This window comes from Haliotis asinina, chromosome 14 (assembly GCF_037392515.1).
Source record: "Haliotis asinina isolate JCU_RB_2024 chromosome 14, JCU_Hal_asi_v2, whole genome shotgun sequence".
Lineage (NCBI taxonomy): Eukaryota > Metazoa > Mollusca > Gastropoda > Lepetellida > Haliotidae > Haliotis > Haliotis asinina.
Window position 1 is genome coordinate 55,236,500 of NC_090293.1, and position 18,678 is coordinate 55,255,177.

Here is an 18,678-nt window from a genome sequence, read left to right on the forward strand (position 1 = left end):
TGTTTAGGTACTCTGATGAGTGCTCGACTCCTCTTCAAGATACTGTGTGTTCAACTGAATCTGTTACCTTGCAGGTACATTAGAGAGTTTAGAATCCCTGTACATAAATGACAACCCGGAGTTGCACAGTCTGCCGTATGACCTGGCATACTGTGCCAACTTGCAGATCATGAGCATTGAGAACTGCCCCCTCAGTCAGATCCCAGCGGAAATAGTTGCCAGAGGCCCCTCTCTTGTAATACAGGTCAGTCTGCGGTGACGTTTCATACACACAACCACATGGACGTCCTCAACCACATCCTCACTCAAGTCCACGACCATAGCCTCATTTACATGGACGTCCTCAACCACTTCCTCACTCAAGTCCACAACCATAACCACATTTACGTGGACGTCCTCAACCACACCCTCGCTCAAGTCCACGACCATAACCACATTTACGTGGACGTCCTCAACCACACCCTCGCTCAAGTCCACGACCATAACCACATTTACGTGGACGTCCTCAACCACACCTTCGCTCAAGTCCACGACCATAACCACATTTACGTGGACGTCCTCAGCCACACCCTCACTCGAGTCCACGACCATAACCACAATTATGTGGACGTCCTCAACCACACCCTCGCTCAAGTCCACGACCAGAACCACATTTACGTGGACGTCCTCAGCCACACCCTCACTCAAGTCCACGACCATAACCACATTTACATGGACGTCCTCAACCACACCCTCACTCAAGTCCATGACCATAACCACATTTACATGGACGTCCTCAGCCACACCCTCACTCAAGTCCACGACCATAACCACATTTACATGGACGTCCTCAACCACACCCTCACTCAAGTCCACGACCATAACCACATTTACGTGGACGTCCTCAACCACACCCTCACTCAAGTCCACAACCATAACCACATTTACATGGACGTCCTCAACCACACCCTCGCTCAAGTCCACGACCATAACCACATTTACGTGGACGTCCTCAACCACACCCTCACTCAAGTCCACAACCATAACCACATTTACATGGACGTCCTCAACCACTTCCTCACTCAAGTCCACGACCATAGCCACATTTACGTGGACGTCCTCAACCACACCCTCACTCAAGTCCACGACCATAACCACATTTACATGGACGTTGTCAACCACACCCTCACTCAAGTCGACGACCATAACCACATTTACGTGGACGTCCTCAACCACACCCTCACTCAAGTCCATGACCATAACCACACCCTCACTCAAGTCCACAACCATAACCACATTTACGTGGACGTCCTCAACCACACCCTCACTCAAGTCCACGACCATAACCACATTTACATGGACGTCCTCAACCACACCCTCACTCAAGTCCACGACCATAACCACATTTACATGGACGTCCTCAACCACACCTTCGCTCAAGTCCACGACCATAACCACATTTACGTGGACGTCCTCAACCACACCTTCGCTCAAGTCCACGACCATAACCACATTTACGTGGACGTCCTCAGCCACACCCTCGCTCAAGTCCACGACCATAACCACATTTACGTGGACGTCCTCAGCCACACCCTCGCTCAAGTCCACAACCATAACCACATTTACGTGGACGTCCTCAACCACACCCTCACTCAAGTCCACGACCATAACCACATTTACATGGACGTCCTCAACCACACCTTCGCTCAATTCCACGACCATAACCACATTTACGTGGACGTCCTCAACCACACCTTCGCTCAAGTCCACGACCATAACCACATTTACGTGGACGTCCTCAGCCACACCCTCGCTCAAGTCCACGACCATAACCACATTTACGTGGACGTCCTCAGCCACACCCTCACTCAAGTCCACGACCATAACCACATTTACGTGGACGTCCTCAACCACACCTTCGCTCAAGTCCACGACCATAACCACATTTACGTGGACGTCCTCAACCACACCCTCGCTCAAGTCCACGACCATAACCACATTTACGTGGACGTCCTCAGCCACACCCTCACTCAAGTCCACGACCATAACCACAATTATGTGGACGTCCTCAACCACACCCTCTTAAGTCCATGACCATAACCACATTTACATGGACGTCCTCAACGATACCCTCACTCAAGTCCACGACCATAACCACATTTACATGGACGTCCTCAACCACACCTTCACTCAAGTCCACGACCATAACCACATTTACATGGACGTCCTCAACCACACCTTCGCTCAAGTCCACGACCATAACCACATTTACGTGGACGTCCTCAACCACACCTTCGCTCAAGTCCACGACCATAACCACATTTACGTGGACGTCCTCAGCCACACCCTCGCTCAAGTCCACGACCATAACCACATTTACGTGGACGTCCTCAGCCACACCCTCGCTCAAGTCCACGACCATAACCACATTTACGTGGACGTCCTCAACCACACCTTCGCTCAAGTCCACGACCATAACCACATTTACGTGGACGTCCTCAGCCACACCCTCGCTCAAGTCCACGACCATAACCACATTTACGTGGACGTCCTCAGCCACACCTTCGCTCAAGTCCACGACCATAACCACATTTACGTGGACGTCCTCAACCACACCCTCACTCAAGTCCACGACCATAACCACATTTACGTGGACGTCCTCAGCCACACCCTCGCTCAAGTCCACGACCATAACCACATTTACGTGGACGTCCTCAGCCACACCCTCGCTCAAGTCCACGACCATAACCACATTTACGTGGACGTCCTCAACCACACCCTCGCTCAAGTCCACGACCATAACCACATTTACGTGGACGTCCTCAGCCACACCCTCACTCAAGTCCACGACCATAACCACATTTACGTGGACGTCCTCAACCACACCCTCACTCAAGTCCACGACCATAACCACATTTACGTGGACGTCCTCAGCCACACCCTCCCTCAAGTCCATGACCATAACCACATTTACGTGGACGTCCTCAACCACACCTTCGCTCAAGTCCATGACCATAACCACATTTACGTGGACGTCCTCAACCATACCCTCACTCAAGTCGACGACCATAACCACATTTACGTGGACGTCCTCAACCACACCTTCGCTCAAGTCCATGACCATAACCACATTTACGTGGACGTCCTCAAACATACCCTCACTCAAGTCCATGACCATAACCACATTTACGTGGACGTCCTCAGCCACACCCGCGCTCAAGTCCTCGACCATAACCACATTTACGTGGACGTCCTCAACCACACCCTCACTCAAGTCCACGACCATAACCACATTTACGTGGACGTCCTCAACCACACCTTCGCTCAAGTCCACGACCATAACCACATTTACGTGGACGTCCTCAGCCACACCCTCACTCAAGTCCACGACCATAACCACATTTACGTGGACGTCCTCAGCCACACCCTCACTCAAGTCCACGACCATAACCACATTTACATGGACGTCCTCAACCACACCCTCACTCAAGTCCACGACCATAACCACATTTACATGGACGTCCTCAATCACATTCTCATGGACATCCACAGCCACATTAATATTCACTTCAAAGTCAACAACTATATTCCTGACCGCATCCAGATTCACGTTGACATCACATGACATTGTCAGTGATAATTATTAATAATAATGATAATCCATTTGCCTCATTGAATTACTGTGCTGTGTTGAGATGACATGTCTTATGAGGGTTTATATCTGTCCACAGTACCTGAAACTTCAGGGTCCATACTGCCCATAACAACTGACCCAGGAACAGCACATGGAGCTGGTGGAGAGGCTGTGTTGGTCACTGTGTATACGGGGCAATTCAATATTGACTGCTGGCCAACACCACTTGTTGGTCCTACCACTTGGTGGTCCTATACCCAAAGCTTATGTTTCATGTTGGCAAGACTCTCCAGGAAATGTGAAGAAATCTGTGATTATTTCCCCTTGGAAAGTGCAAATTGTCTCCCTTGGACCAGTGTTGACTTGTTAGGCTGTGTCTACTCGTTGGAGGCGGCAGGCTGTGGTGTTATTCCCATAATGACATGTACAACTTGCTAACCAAAATATCAGTTGTTTTCATGAGGACACAGGGTCTGAGAGTGGTCACTCAGTATGGATGGTGGGATTTGATGGGTTGGTGGGTGGGAGGGACAGGCGTTGATGACTCACTTGTGCAGGCCCCTGCAGTTGACAGCATATTATCTTCTCAAGTATTACACAGTGTCTCTCAAGCTGTATAGACTAACGATGCACTGTAGGACTGGGTTGTGGTATGATACTTGTTTCTTGACACTGTGCCACAATGAGATACTTGCTTCTTGACACTGTGCCATGATGAGATACTTGCTTTTTGACACTGTGCCACGATGAGATACTTGCTTCTTGACACTGTGCCATGGTGAGATACTTGTCATGACACTGTACCATGGTGAGATACTTGTATCATGACACTGTGCCACGTTGAGATGATTGTACCATGGTGAGATACTTGTATCATGACATTGTGAGCCACGGTGAGATATTTTGTATCCTGACACTGTGTCATGGCGAGATATTTGTGTCATGGCACTGTTTCATTGTGAGATATTTTTGTCACGACACTCTGTCACAGTGTGATACTTGTATCTGGACACTGTCGTGGTGAGATATTTCTAGCACGACAGTGTCAAGGTGAGGTGTTTGTATCATGACGGTGACAAGGTGAGGTGCTTGTATCATGACGGTGCCAAGGTGAGGTGCTTGTACTGAAAGGCTGTGTGTATAGAGGCTATATATCTATACATGACAATGTCAAGGTGAGGTGCTTGTACGGAAAGGCTGTGTGTATAGAGGCTATATATCTATACATGACAATGTCAAGGTGAGGTGCTTGTACTGAAAGGCTGTGTGTATAGAGGCTATATATCTATACATGACAATGCATCTGCAAGAAGGTATGTTACATGGTATAATGAAATTTCTGTTTTCTGATTTTATGTAAAAGAGTGCTCAAACCATTGTTAGCAGAAATAATTGGGGTTTACTGAGTATTCTGTTTGGGTGTGTGTAGTCCTGTGGCTGTAAGACAACTGTCCTGTGTTCATGTTTGGTGGCCTGCAGTATCACCTGTTACAGCTTGTCTCGGCTTTCTTCACTGGTCTTGCTTTTCATCTTTGTTGAAACAGGGTATGAAACGGCAAGGGACCCTCCTAGACCTGATCAACTGTTGTAGTGATTAGCCTGGGTTCACTGAAGCATCATGATGGAGAAACACCCAAGTCGCATACAAGGATGTTATTGTGTCACCTTTGCAAGATGATGCATGTGTGCACATTGTGTGTGTACTGGTTCTTTGAGAGGCATTTTAGAAGTAAAGATGAAGGAAAACCAAGTTATGTGAATAGTCAACTTCCTTATTGCATTGAGTGTGAGACATTTTGGCGTAGGTTCTAACACCATAGCACTTGGTTTTCTTTTGTGTCTGCAGGTGTCAGTGATGCAGGTGTGTAGGTGTCTGGGATGTTCATGTCACCATGTGATGTGTGCACGCAGGTGACTGCGATGCATTGGCAACATGTAAGCTCACATCATTTTATAGAAACACTGCTCCAGATAAGGTGCGTATTTGCGTATTTTGCCCAATAAAAAATCACAATTACTGAATTAATTACAAATCTGGGAGTACAAGAATCACTTATAAACCAATATGTCTGTAATGCCTTGCATATGTTACTCTGTTAAATAAAGTAGCTAGTGTATGATTCATCGTGGCACACAAATGCTGCAACAGCATTAACTAATAGTATCAATGCCTATGTATACATATACTATTATAATTTTAGCCACTGCCCGGGGTTTGCTCTTATAGTCACATGACCTCCATGCTGAATATTTAGAAATGTATGGCAATATGACAATTGCTAGAAACATTTGCTAAGGAGATGCATATATATATATATATATATATATATATATATATATATATATATATATGGGAGAGTTAATTATTTTAACAAGTCAGGTTATACAAAATGATATTTACTCCTCAAAAATTGCAATTACTTATTCATAAACGTTCATGGAAGTAAATAGCAAATTGCTTGAAAAATTAAGAGTTCTGACAAAAACATTTTAAACGTATTCTATGAACAAGGAGCTTTGTTTCTGATGGAATATTGCTAGCGAAACCAAAATATTGTGATCAGATCTGACTTTATGATGAGACCTTCTATTGTGGCGAGATCTGACTTTATGGTGAGACTTCTCTATTTGGTGTGATCTAACTAATGGTGAGACGTAATTCTATAGTGAGACCTGACTCTATAGTGAGACTCCCGTGGAAAAATAATGAGGTAACCTTGGACTCGGCATTTACTGCAGCTCATAATGTTATGTGTACATTGCACTTTCCACTTTTGTCTTTTGTTCCCTGCTTGTGCAGTGTAGGAAAAGCATTGTTTCCCTACAAGCTGAGTGCCTAGAGAACTGTGGTTCCTTCTGTAGTGGCTGTGGTTATCCCAGTGTGTATGCTTGGTGCCATGATGCATCTCTCAGCTTCCTGTATCAACACCCAGTGATAGAAATATATACAGGGATAAAATGGTATACAACAAAATAGTTCAATACATTTTCAGTGGCTGAAGCCACTATTGTATGTTGAATGTTTTAGTTTGGGTACTGTCTATTTCTTTTGCTGGAAATTGTCCTTTTACAATCAAACATCTGGTTTTTATGTACCATGTTGTTTCATAATATCAAAGGCTTGATATTGAGATATGAACTGAGTCATTGAGTGTGTCACTGCAATCTCAACTCAGACACATCCTGAGATTGGAGCATCATGGACGACAGACACTACATCTGCCCAGACACAGGCGTTGACTGACAGCCCAGTTTCAACCCTTGTCTAAACTGGCATTTGGTAGGTCAGTCATAGCTCCACAATAGCCATTACCTTCCTTTTGTGGCCTGCCAACTGACCACCTAACCCATTACCTCACAAAGTGTATCAACTTCCTTGACCACATTTTTTAAAAACATTATTTGGAAAATATCTGCCAATACCTTTTGACTGTTCATTTTGGTTCGTAAATCATACAATCAACTGAAAACTGTTGGTGATAATGAACCAGATGTCTATGACTGAATTAGCCAAAACATTAATCCAGTATGTCCTCTAGACAAGGGTTAAGGAAACAGGGCAGTTAGGTGTCAGTGAGTTCCCCAATGTAAGATTGCCATATGAGTGCCGACTGGATGTCTGGGAGGGGTTTCCTCTTCCCTGCTGCCTGTGTGTGAAATTATCATTGTAGTGATTACATTGTTGAGTTATTGTTGTTACAGGTGTATGTATGGATTGTAATCTAGGATCAATAATTGCAGGTAATGCCTCAACTAGTGCCTGTTATAGGATCATTATTATTTCACCTACTGGAAATACATCTTATGTGTTCTGATGGTAGGCAAGATCATGGAATGCTGGTGTGGTGGACAGGGTACAGGATGTAGGCAGTAATAGCTTATGGGTGGTTGTGTTGGAGAGCTGTCGTAAACCTGTACAGGCTGGGATGTTTTTTCAGACAGTGAAGGCTCTTGCGTGGGTGCAGGTGAACATTGAGGATGTCAGGATGTTTGTGCCAACATTGTGTCCTGTACTGCAGGACTCAATGTTGTAAGCATTTCCTGTGGAAGGACTTAAACAAAGGTTAAGCAAGACATTTGTTTAGAGCAGTCCCGAGTACTTCTGTTTCTGTGTTGGTGAGCTGTGCTGCCCTGTGATGGTGGCCTGTGTAGACAGTATGTGCTGTGTTGTAACCTGCTGTTTTCATAATGCTGTCTGGTGTTTAGTTGTGCATGGTACTATTGCTGAGTCAGTTTGTAGGATGAGCAATTAACATTTTGTCTGTTCCTAACTTGAAGTGGGATTTTGTTGTTGGAAAACAGGCCCTTAGCATATACGGCACTCTGGACCTCATACACTTTCTCAAGCAAAAGTTTGAAATTATTTATAAGATACATTTACGAAAATTGTTAAATTAAAAAGGTTTTGCCATGAACCATATTTGAAGGGTAAGAGGGAGGGAGGTGCTACTACAAAGTGAGTCGAGTCATTGTTTGAATAATGTGTCATTATCAAAAAGTGCTAAAATATCATATCATATTTCAAAACAATTCATTTCATTCTTTTCAGTCATATTTTCTGAAGGATGACAAAAGTGTTATATGACTGCCATTCACTGTGTTAGAACCTACCTGCTTGTCTTGGTGGAATTCAGATAGGGTACACAAATGTGTCTCATCAGCCTGGTGGTGCCAGACCGTGCTGCAACAATTGGTACGAGTTGTGTCCTGACTTAATAGAAGTCTGTAATACATCATCCTTACTGAATGTTGGGCACTGTATATTTTATTTCTTAAGATGTTGTCCTTGGACAAGGTTACTAAGGACAGAATTGTTGTGTGAGTGTTTCACCCTGTGCTTGGTATCAGAGAAAGGGTTTCATTGGGTTTGATCTCAGCCAATCAAAAGAGTGCTAAAATCTTACAGTGATTGGCTCGTGAACCATGTGATAGAGAGGTTTGAGCCAATCATCTGCTATGTTCCATACTGATTGCCAGTGTTGTCCCCGGTCCTGTGTGGGTGGAGTGAGGCTGCCCCAGGCTGTATGCTGGAGATGTACATATACAACAATAAACTTATGCTATGTCAAATATCACTTCTTGTGACTCTGTTGTTCATTAACCCCATATTGTTAGCCCGTGACACAAAACCTTCATGTATATGAGAGTGGCTCAGCCCCCAGAATCTTCAGAAAGTAACATTACCACGGATTGAGTGATTTCTGTAGTTTTATGCCTCACTGAGCAGTATTCCAGCTCTATGGTGGCAGTCTGTAGATAATCAAGTATGGACCAAACATTTCAGCATGAGCACAGATCTACACAACTGGCATACAATGACGTGTTAACCTAGTCAGCAAGCATGACCACAGAGTCTTGTTAGTCACCTCTTATGACAAACATGGGTTTCTGAAGATCAATTCTAACCCAGATCTTCATGGGTACATTACCATGGAAGAGATCAGAGTTTTCTCATGAGTTGATCTCACTATCAGTAGCTGGGTACTATGACACTGGTGTTTTAGCAGCATGTCACACTTGAAACTCTTAACATTGAGGTTTTTTTAAAGATATACTAGTGATCTGGTATTTTCGTATTCTGTTGAATCATGTTTAGAATTGTAGCCGAACTACTCGCAAGGGTTAAAAAATCCTATTGCCTGATGCCCGGGATAAGTCAGTTTTCATTTCAGGCAATAAAATAATGGTATCTTCCTTGTCTGTCACCTACTACATAATTGTCGCTTATGGTTTCAAACTGCAAATAAACTTGGATTTAATTTTATATCTGCTCAAAATGTAGCTATTAAATTTCGCAATGATAAAAAGTAGAGTTATCTTTCCCTCTGTTTATGACTTATTAGATGATTAGTTCAGGAAACATTCACATCAAATACCATGATTTTTCTTTCATAACTTCCTCATGATTATGTCATAAAATCAGTGCAAGTGGAATATTAGGACAAGTTACTTTAAGTCACACGCCCTTTGGCAAGTGACTTTTTACGAAAAAAAATATAAATAAATAAATAAGAAACACTGAACCTCTGTACTCAGTGTGAGGGAGATGGAAAGTGCCTCCAGCCATCTGAAATGGAATCGGCACAATGATCAAGCATAGTGTAAAGGCTATTATAGGCAGATATTTATTATCTTTTGAGGTGATTATTGTCTCAGCAAGTCTGTGCTTGAATATATATGAATCACATGATCACACAGGCATCAAGTGATTGTACTGCATGTTAGTACACACCAGGAAGCAGGAAGACTTCCACACAGTGCCAATAAATGCTTAATCAACCATAGTGCCCTTAGATAGGAAGTGGTCCAGATCCTCCACATCATCCCAATACCTTCAGATGTGGTCTTGTACATAGTTTAACCTGTCGCCTTATGACAGTGGCAGTAAGAAAACTGTGACCTTGCCACCACACCTAAAGTGTTGATAGCAACTGGAACAATGCATATATAAAAGTGTGAACAGAGCTTAAACATAGATTACATAAAATGCATGATACAGACCAATATATAAAAATAAAAACATAACAAAATGAAGCTTTAATATATATAGACAATATCCCAGCCCCAATGACAATCGACAAAAACAGTACATCTCAACAACTAGTACAATCATGAAAGACCTCTTCCCTTAAAATTGAAGTGACAATAATCCACATTCTTAGCTCCATGTGCTTGAATATTTCAGTTCTTAACACTGAGTAAACTATACGTGAAATGAATGCCATATTAGCACTGAACACTGATGAAGTGCTACTGTTCCTTGCACAAGCTGGACAATCTTCACAGCATCAAGATTATTGAACTTTGAGGACTCAAGGAGAAGGGGAGATAACCTGTGCAGCGATTCATTTGGCTGTATGACTGTATCATATTCACACATTGCAAGTATTTGGTAAGAATTGTTCAACTTTGGCGGAATTTAAGTGAGTGAGTAAGTGAGTATGGTTTTATGCTGCTTTTTATCAATACCATGGTGGGGGACACCAGAAATGGGCTTTACACATTAGACTGACGTGGGGAACACAGGTCTTCAGAATGACAACTGCAAGGCTACCCCATTGTTTTTCTGCTATATCAGTATGTTGGGAATTCAAATACCTCATCAGCAGGTCACTGTACATTGAAGGGACCTGTCTATGTAAGCTGAAGTCCTACATTTGTAATATAACATAGTGGGAAACATTTTCCCATGACTACCTTGCCCTTACCTTACAACAGCAGGTGCACATTCCAGGGGCTGAAGATGCACTCAACATCAATACTTGAATCACACATACATCCTGTCTGTCGCTAACAGGGCGGTAACATGATCTAAATGCTAGAATACAGTGGCTCACCTCTACTGAATTAATGTTTAATGTCCAGAAATGAAAATACCTCAAGATTTGGTAAGTGTTTAGTTGTCTTTAAAGGTCACATGCAAAGTAACACATAACTTTGCAGAACAAATCATCAAAAATGCCAATTCAACCTATAAAGTTGAAAAACAAAACCATGATGAAGAAAAGCCTGTGAAATCAAAGTTCAAACGATTCACTAATTTTCCCCCAGCACTGGGGCAGAATATTTGGATTTACAATCTCAAAGATGAAATGATAAATGATGTTTCTTTAATACTTTTGTTCAGACCAGAGAGACATGGAATTAAAATTCTGAACAATTGATGCTTGCTACTTTAATAAAATGAATGTTAATTATGTCACAGGAAGAGAACATGAACCATCCCATTTCCAATTTACTCCGCAACAGTTGCCATGGTGACAGATAATTGTGGAAGCCAGCATGGCAGTGTCCAATACTGACGAGTGATCTGTTGTGTGTGATAAGCAAGATTTGTCTGAAAGAAAGAAATAATGAAATACTGAGCCATACCTGTAGGAAGTGAATACAGTTTACAACATAATATTCTGATGTCTATGTCTGACTGAATGTTGAATACTTATCAGCCATGTGTTTGTAGACACTTGCAGTAACATAATCAAACCGCAATGATCCCTACAAGTAGCAGCTCAAAAGTAGTCAGTAACTGGTAATACAAGCATGTGACGTGTTTCATAGTAACTTCAAGGATGACCTGACCTTAGATAGACAAGCCCTAGTACTTCATGTTGTAGGATGTGCCAAGATACACAACAATATCAACTTTGATGTTTGGTTATCTGGCAGCTGACCACAAGATAATAGTGCATTCCATAAACCATAAAACATTTTCTAACTGGAACCGGTCTTAAAAGGTATAATTACAAGCAGGTTAAGGATTAAATACTTTCTGAAAAAGTCAGATGAAATGTGATATATTTCCATCTAATGACCTGGAACTTGTCATGCCCTGTTAAATCCACCTAAGACATTCAAAAAGAGCCCATCAACGAATAGCTTTGTCAATACTGCCTGCACTACCAGCAGTCCTGATCTGTTACTGACACTGAAACAAGACAATGCTTGCATGACCCTGTCATTGATACCCATGCCTGGTACTGTTGCCTGCTGTGGTCATGAATCTATCATCCTGATACAGCATGGCTGACGTATGTGGACACAAGACACATGCCAGCCACAATAGCAACTACATGTACTCTATCCTTATATGCTGAAAGTAATCTTAGCCTTTAAGACAACCCACACTGGTGAAGTTCCCAACTTGTGCCCTTAATTCTTGAAAAGTTTGTATCCCTAAGAATTCTTAACTTTGATCGAAGCCAATGCGTTAAGAATGGGCTTAAAAAGTTTGTAGGGCTATGAATGTTAGCTAGCCTAGATGGGTCACCTCACACTTAAGATTAAGGTTTTGACGGAAAGACCATGGGAACAAGCATACAGGAAGTTATGCAAAGGCAACTGTAGGCAGAAATCACAGATATTGCTGACTTTAAAACATAATTGGTTGGGACAAAATGCAGAGATGGAACCACTCAGAGATGTACTATCATGAACGGTTGAGTGACCAATCATAATCATTGAACTTGATGGCAACTGTTCCTTGCGTCTCCAGCTTGAAAAGCAGGATGTTGGCTCTGTCTTGAATGCTGGGCTCCAAGTAGGGCATCACCCATCTGAAAACAGAACACACAAGATAACCTATCTACATGGGGTATACACATGGGATCACTAACATAAGAACAGAAATCCCACAGACCAAAATGTATGAGAACACATATGAATCACCCAGGTACAAGGAGACTACACGTAGGATCACCCACATATGGACAATACACAACGGATCACACATCTGTGAGAATACAAACAGGATTACCCATCTACTCTGAGATTACACATTCAGTGCACCCTTTTAAAAGAATACACCAAACAAAATAGACAAAGGCTGATTCAGAATTCCACCTCCCTATTCCGTACTTCCGGAACCACATGAGATGCGCGCGACGCTCAGACGAATCAATACGCTAGCGCTTTGGAATTGGTAAGATGTGTGACAACTGTGCAGAAGAATTCGCTCTATTTCACAATCTATACTGGATTTACGGTTTCATCGTTGTGTTGAACACTTGTAGGAAAGATCACCAGTCAAACTGACGAATTCGTCATTGTGACTGTCAGCAGAGAACAAGTTTAAGACTTTGGGACACATATACGGCCACTGGCCGTGGTGAGCAAAATGGCTACCCCTCGAGAATTTGCCCCACGGGGGATTGAAAACAGAAGTGAGACTGGCACCGCCAACACTTCGCATCGCCTAAATGTATTTGAAAGTCTGACAGAGACTGTGGGAGACCAAGACACCACGGCTCCCCCTTTGATTACAAGGGCTTGTGACAATTCTGAAATGGCCTTGGATGACATATTAAGTGATAATTCTGCTGACATGGCAAACAAGCCCTTGGACAGTGGGTCAATCCCAGTCCCGCTGGAAGCTTTAATCAGGTCAGTTATGTAATCGCATGCTTACAGCATCATGCAGCAACTGAGCTCGACCCTGGCTAAATTTAGCGGCCAGTCATCGAGTTCCGGAAGTTCCGAAGAGGCATGGAGTTTCCCGAACACAAGTAAACAAAGTGAGACAAATCAAAATGGCGACGATACGGATGACGAAGATTGTTTTGAATCTTTGGTTAACAAATGCTCGAAAGAAGACACTGCACAAGAGGATGACATGAGTGTGGTCAACCAAATGGTTATTCAGCTTCAAGATTTCTTCGGTCATGACGAAGAAACAACTGACGGGGTGAGAGACGACTTGGCAACAACAGTAAACACTGGTTTGCGCCAACCACCAAACATGACCAAACTGAAGGAGGTCATGGAAATGTTTTAAACGACCACAGAATTGTGAAAGTATCTCGAGGAGATCTGGAAGGATAGGAACATTTGGTTGACAGCAGTTTATTTGCCAGGAGTAGATAATAGTGAAGCAGTCCGGTATTCTCGTAATAGTACCGATGATAAAGAATGGATGTTAGATCCTGGAGTATGTCAGAAAGTCACTGAAGTGTTTGGCACACCTAATATAGATTTATTTGCCTCACGACTGAATCATCAATTGACTAGATATGTTTCCTGGTTTCCTGACCCAGGTGCAGATGCTGTGAATGCTTTTTATATGTCATGGAGAGAGACTTACAATTACATTTTCTGTCCATTCAGGGTAATTGGGAAAGTGGTGCAGAAGCTTCAAGTAGAAGAAGTGGACGAAGCATTGATGATTGGTCCCATTTGGCCAACCCAGAACTGGTTCAGCAAGCTGTTGGAATTGTCCATAGATTGTCTCAAGTTGCTTCCCAAGTCCAAATCTCTCCTATCGCTGACAAGTCAACCACAAGCCATCCATCCCCTCTATCCAAAATTGAAACTATCAGCATTCAAGTTATCAGGAAAGCGCTCAAAAGTCAAGCCATTCAGGAACCAGTTGCTAACATCATCCTGCAGTCATGGAAGGATTCTACCCACAAGCAATATGGGACATATTTCAAGAGATGGATGTGTTTTTGTCATCAGAGGAATGTCAATCCCTTGTCACCAGCTGTGAATGAGGCACTTGCATTCCTGGAAGGGCTGTACAGACAAGGATTAAGCTACTCGGCTATTAACTCGGCTCGTTCAGCCCTATCTGCAGTAGTGAAATTCAAGAATGTCAGTTTTGGACAACACCCATTGGTAATTCGTTTTAAGAAGGGAATTTATAATTTGCGCCCTTCATTGCCAAAGTACAATGTCACTTGGGATGTTTCAGCAGTGTTGAGACATTTGCAAAGCATGATGGGTGATGATCTTAAGACAGTGACCCACAAACTGTGTATGTTATTGCTGCTGCTGTCTGGACAGAGAGTGCAGTTTCTTCATATGATCGACTACAGAAATGTAGAGCTTAGAGATAATCTAGTGAAAATAAGATTTGGAGATTTACTGAAACAATCCCGACCTGCATACCATCAAGCAGAAATAACTTTGTCAGGTTTCACAGACCCAAATCTCTGTGTAGTGACTTTACTAAGGAACTATTTGAAGAGAACTGGCCACATTAGAGGAGACGAAATTGTTCGTCACCATTCAAAAGCCACACAAAAGAGCCACTACAGATACTATAGCCAGATGGATTAAGACTGTGTTACAAGCGGCATGCATCTAAATATCTTTAACCCACATAGTGTGCGATCAGCTGCAACAAGTGCAGCTGCATCATCTAAGGTGCCCTTGGAGACAATCTTAAGAACAGCAGGTTGGAGTAAAGACTGTGTCTTCAGACAATATTACAACAAACCGGTGATGAATCATGGCCAATTTGGGCAATCCATTTTGAATTTGTGCCATACCACTTAGGGTGTGGAAACTCATTACAGAATCTGTAGAAACTAGTAACTGAGCAAACAAAGTTGTTTGCGATTTGTGATGATGTTTTAGCATATTTAGTAGACACGTGTATTCTAATAAATTTGCATATAAACTGTATCCGTTGGTTAAAAATATGGTCCTGACTCTAAATATCTCATGCGGTTCCGGAAGTACGGAGCAGGGAGGTGGAATTTAAACGAGACTTACCTGTAAGGTGAAGTTTGATTTAAATTCCACTGACCTATGAAGTACTGAGGGATCACATGCCCACCCTTTCTCCACACCCAAGAATAATTCAGTACCATATTTTTACGTTAAAAACTGATTCGTCTGAGCATTGCGCGCATCTCATGTGATCCCTCAGTACTTCATAGGTCAGTGGAATTTAAATCAAACTTCACCTTACAGGTAAGTCTCGTTTAATTTTTAAATTAGAATCCTAGGACTACAAATGGTAGGTCCACCCCCTACCACAGACCAGATGGTCCACCACATACTGCGCATCACAAGGTCCACAAACTACTACAGACAAGATGGTCCACCACATACTGCGCATCACAAGGTCCACAAACTACTACAGACCAGATGGTCCACCACATACTGCACATCGCAAGGTCCACAAACTACTACAGACCAGATGGTCCACCACATACTGCACATCACAAGGTCCACAAACTACCACAGACCAGATGGTCCACCACATACTGCGCATCACAAGGTCCACAAACTACTACAGGCCAGATGTTCCTTCACCTACTACAGAAAGAAAGTTTACAACCTACAACAGACTTGAAGGTCTCCCATCTACAATAGACCAGAGGATCTGACACCTACTAAAGATGAGAAGGTCCATCAACTACTACAGACCAGAAAGTCCACCCACAACTCCAGACCAGAAAGTGTACCGACTACAACAGACTAGAAGGTCCACCAACAACTACAGACAAGAAGGTCCATTAACAACTACAGACCATGTCCACCACCTACTACAAACCAAAAGGTTCTGCACCTACTGCAGACCAGAAGGAGCATCAAATACTACAGACAAGAAGATTTACAGCCTACGACAGACTTGAAGGTCTACCATCTACAACAGACCAGAAGCTCTGACAACTACTAAAGACAACAAGGTCCCGTCCTGAACTACTACACACCAAAAGGTTCACCCACAACTCCAGACCAGAAAGTCCAGAACGTCCACCAATGACTACAGACAAGAAGGTCCATTAACAACTACAGACCATGTCCACCACCTACTACAAACCAAAAGGTTCACCCACAACTCCAGACCAGAAAGTCCAGAACGTCCACCAATGACTACAGACAAGAAGGTCCATTAACAACTACAGACCATGTCCACCACCTACTACAAACCAAAAGGTTCACCCAAAACTCCAGACCAGAAAGTCCAGAACGTCCACCAATGACTACAGACAAGAAGGTCCAATAACAACTACAGACCATGTCCGGTGTATTCCTTACAAGGGTTGCACTAGACTGTTATGCAGTGTGATGTATCTCATACTACAGAAACTGTGTACACTGATATGCCATGAGATTACTTCATACTGTGGGAACTGTGTGTTTTAATACAGCATGTGATGTACTTTGTACAGTAATAATTGTGGTCATCGCTTCTACTTTTGCGTTGTGTTTCATACTGTAAGGCATTGTGTTCTTTTTTCGTTTTTTTACAATACTATGTCTTGTGATGTTTCTTTACTTGAGCTGTATAGACTTCTGTGCAAGGTGATGCATACTGTAAAGAACTGTATACATTGCTGTGTCATGTGAAGTACTCTATACCGTAAACACTCTATACTCTACTGTGTTATACAATATCTTTCATGCTACATGAAACTGTACTTTTATTACATCATGTGATGGACTTCGTACTACAAAACTCATCGCTTTACCATGCAAAGTACAAACTTTGCCCTGTCATATTTCAATACTGTTAAAGACTGCACACTGCTGTGCACTCCATACTGTGCCATACTGCACACCGCTGTGCACTCCATACTGCACACTACTGTGCAATCCATACTGCACACTGCTGTGCACTCCATAATGCACCATACTGCACACTGCTGTGCACTCCATACTGCACACTGCTGTGCACTCCATACTGCACCATACTGCACACTGCTGTGCACTCCATACTGCACATTATATCTATGGGGAAATAAAAAAGAAAAAAAAACAACTACAGACCAGAAGGTCCTCCATCTACTAAAGACCAGGTCCACCACCTACTACAGGCCAAAAGGTTCTGCACCTACTGGAGACCAGAAAGTCCTTTACCTAAAAGTCCACTGCCTGCTACAGACTAGAAGGTCCACCACCTACTACAAACCAGAAGGTCCACCAACTACTACTACCACTACTACAACACCAGCTACTAACACAATCCTTGTATCCCTACCTGATGACATCTGTGTCAATCTTGCCAAAGTCCTCTCTATACCACTGAAAGAGCTTGGACAACCAGATCTCATCAGTCTCCGTGAACATTGACACTTCTTGTTTACAGAAGTTCTTACTGGCTCCCTCCAGTGCCTGTTCCAGGTTGTCCTCTCCGTACACCTGGATAGCTGGGCATGACTGCAACAGAATATTCAGTTACTGTTTCTCTCTACACCTGAAGACTGTAACACAAAAGTCAGTTAACTCCGCTTGACAAACACCACATGTATAACTCCGGCTGGTCAATTTATCAGGATATGTGGGAATTAAGTTCATCTCCCTGATGTTTCCTAAAAGAAAGTCTGTCAAGAGTTACCTACCTTAGCCCCACACACTAATGCAAAGTGTATGCGTGGGTCAGTTGTCAACATTTTGTACTTCAAGCGGGGATCGTTTGGACCAAACGGTAGTTCTGTGGAGGCAGGATGCGCCTTGTTGCCTGGCAAGAAATCAACCACTATCACTCTTATCACACTTTGTAGAGGTACATCTGTTAAATGAAATGTTTACTACATTAAACTGATAGCAGGCTCCTGCATTACGATGGAATGATTCAGTCATGAAGATTCTTGCAGTGTTCTCAACCTTGGCAGTCAAAGCAAGGAAAAACATTATATATTAAATAACAATTTTGTTAAATTCAGGGTATTAGAATATTCAACTTCATATATCAATTACACAAAAATACACATAAACCTTCTTCCTTCTTGGGCACATGATCAGTGTTATGAGTAAAGACCTATCTCTCAGTCAGCACCCCATGTTCAGTGTCATCCAGGGTAAAGACATACCTTTCAGCTTCCTATGTTCAATGT

The 18,678-nt window shown here is 42.9% G+C and overlaps 2 protein-coding genes across 2 annotated transcripts in view; one reads left to right on the forward strand and one right to left on the reverse strand.

The window, feature by feature from the left end:
- The window catches only part of LOC137261175 (leucine-rich repeat protein SHOC-2-like), a 28,897-nt gene extending 23,534 nt beyond the window's left edge, over positions 1-5,363 (forward strand). Inside the window, exons 17-18 of the mRNA XM_067798881.1 lie at positions 75-244; positions 3,711-5,363. Coding sequence (XP_067654982.1) covers positions 75-244; positions 3,711-3,743 — 203 coding nt within the window. The 3' untranslated portion in view covers positions 3,744-5,363. The remainder of the gene's footprint in view (positions 1-74; positions 245-3,710) is intronic.
- A 4,363-nt stretch (positions 5,364-9,726) lies between these two features.
- LOC137261182 (uncharacterized) overlaps positions 9,727-18,678 on the reverse strand; it is a 35,865-nt gene continuing 26,913 nt past the window's right edge. The window contains exons 4-6 of the mRNA XM_067798887.1: positions 18,184-18,302; positions 17,823-18,001; positions 9,727-12,666 (exon numbers count right to left, since the gene is read on the reverse strand). Of these exons, the coding sequence (XP_067654988.1) occupies positions 12,540-12,666; positions 17,823-18,001; positions 18,184-18,302 (425 nt within the window). The 3' untranslated portion in view covers positions 9,727-12,539. The remainder of the gene's footprint in view (positions 12,667-17,822; positions 18,002-18,183; positions 18,303-18,678) is intronic.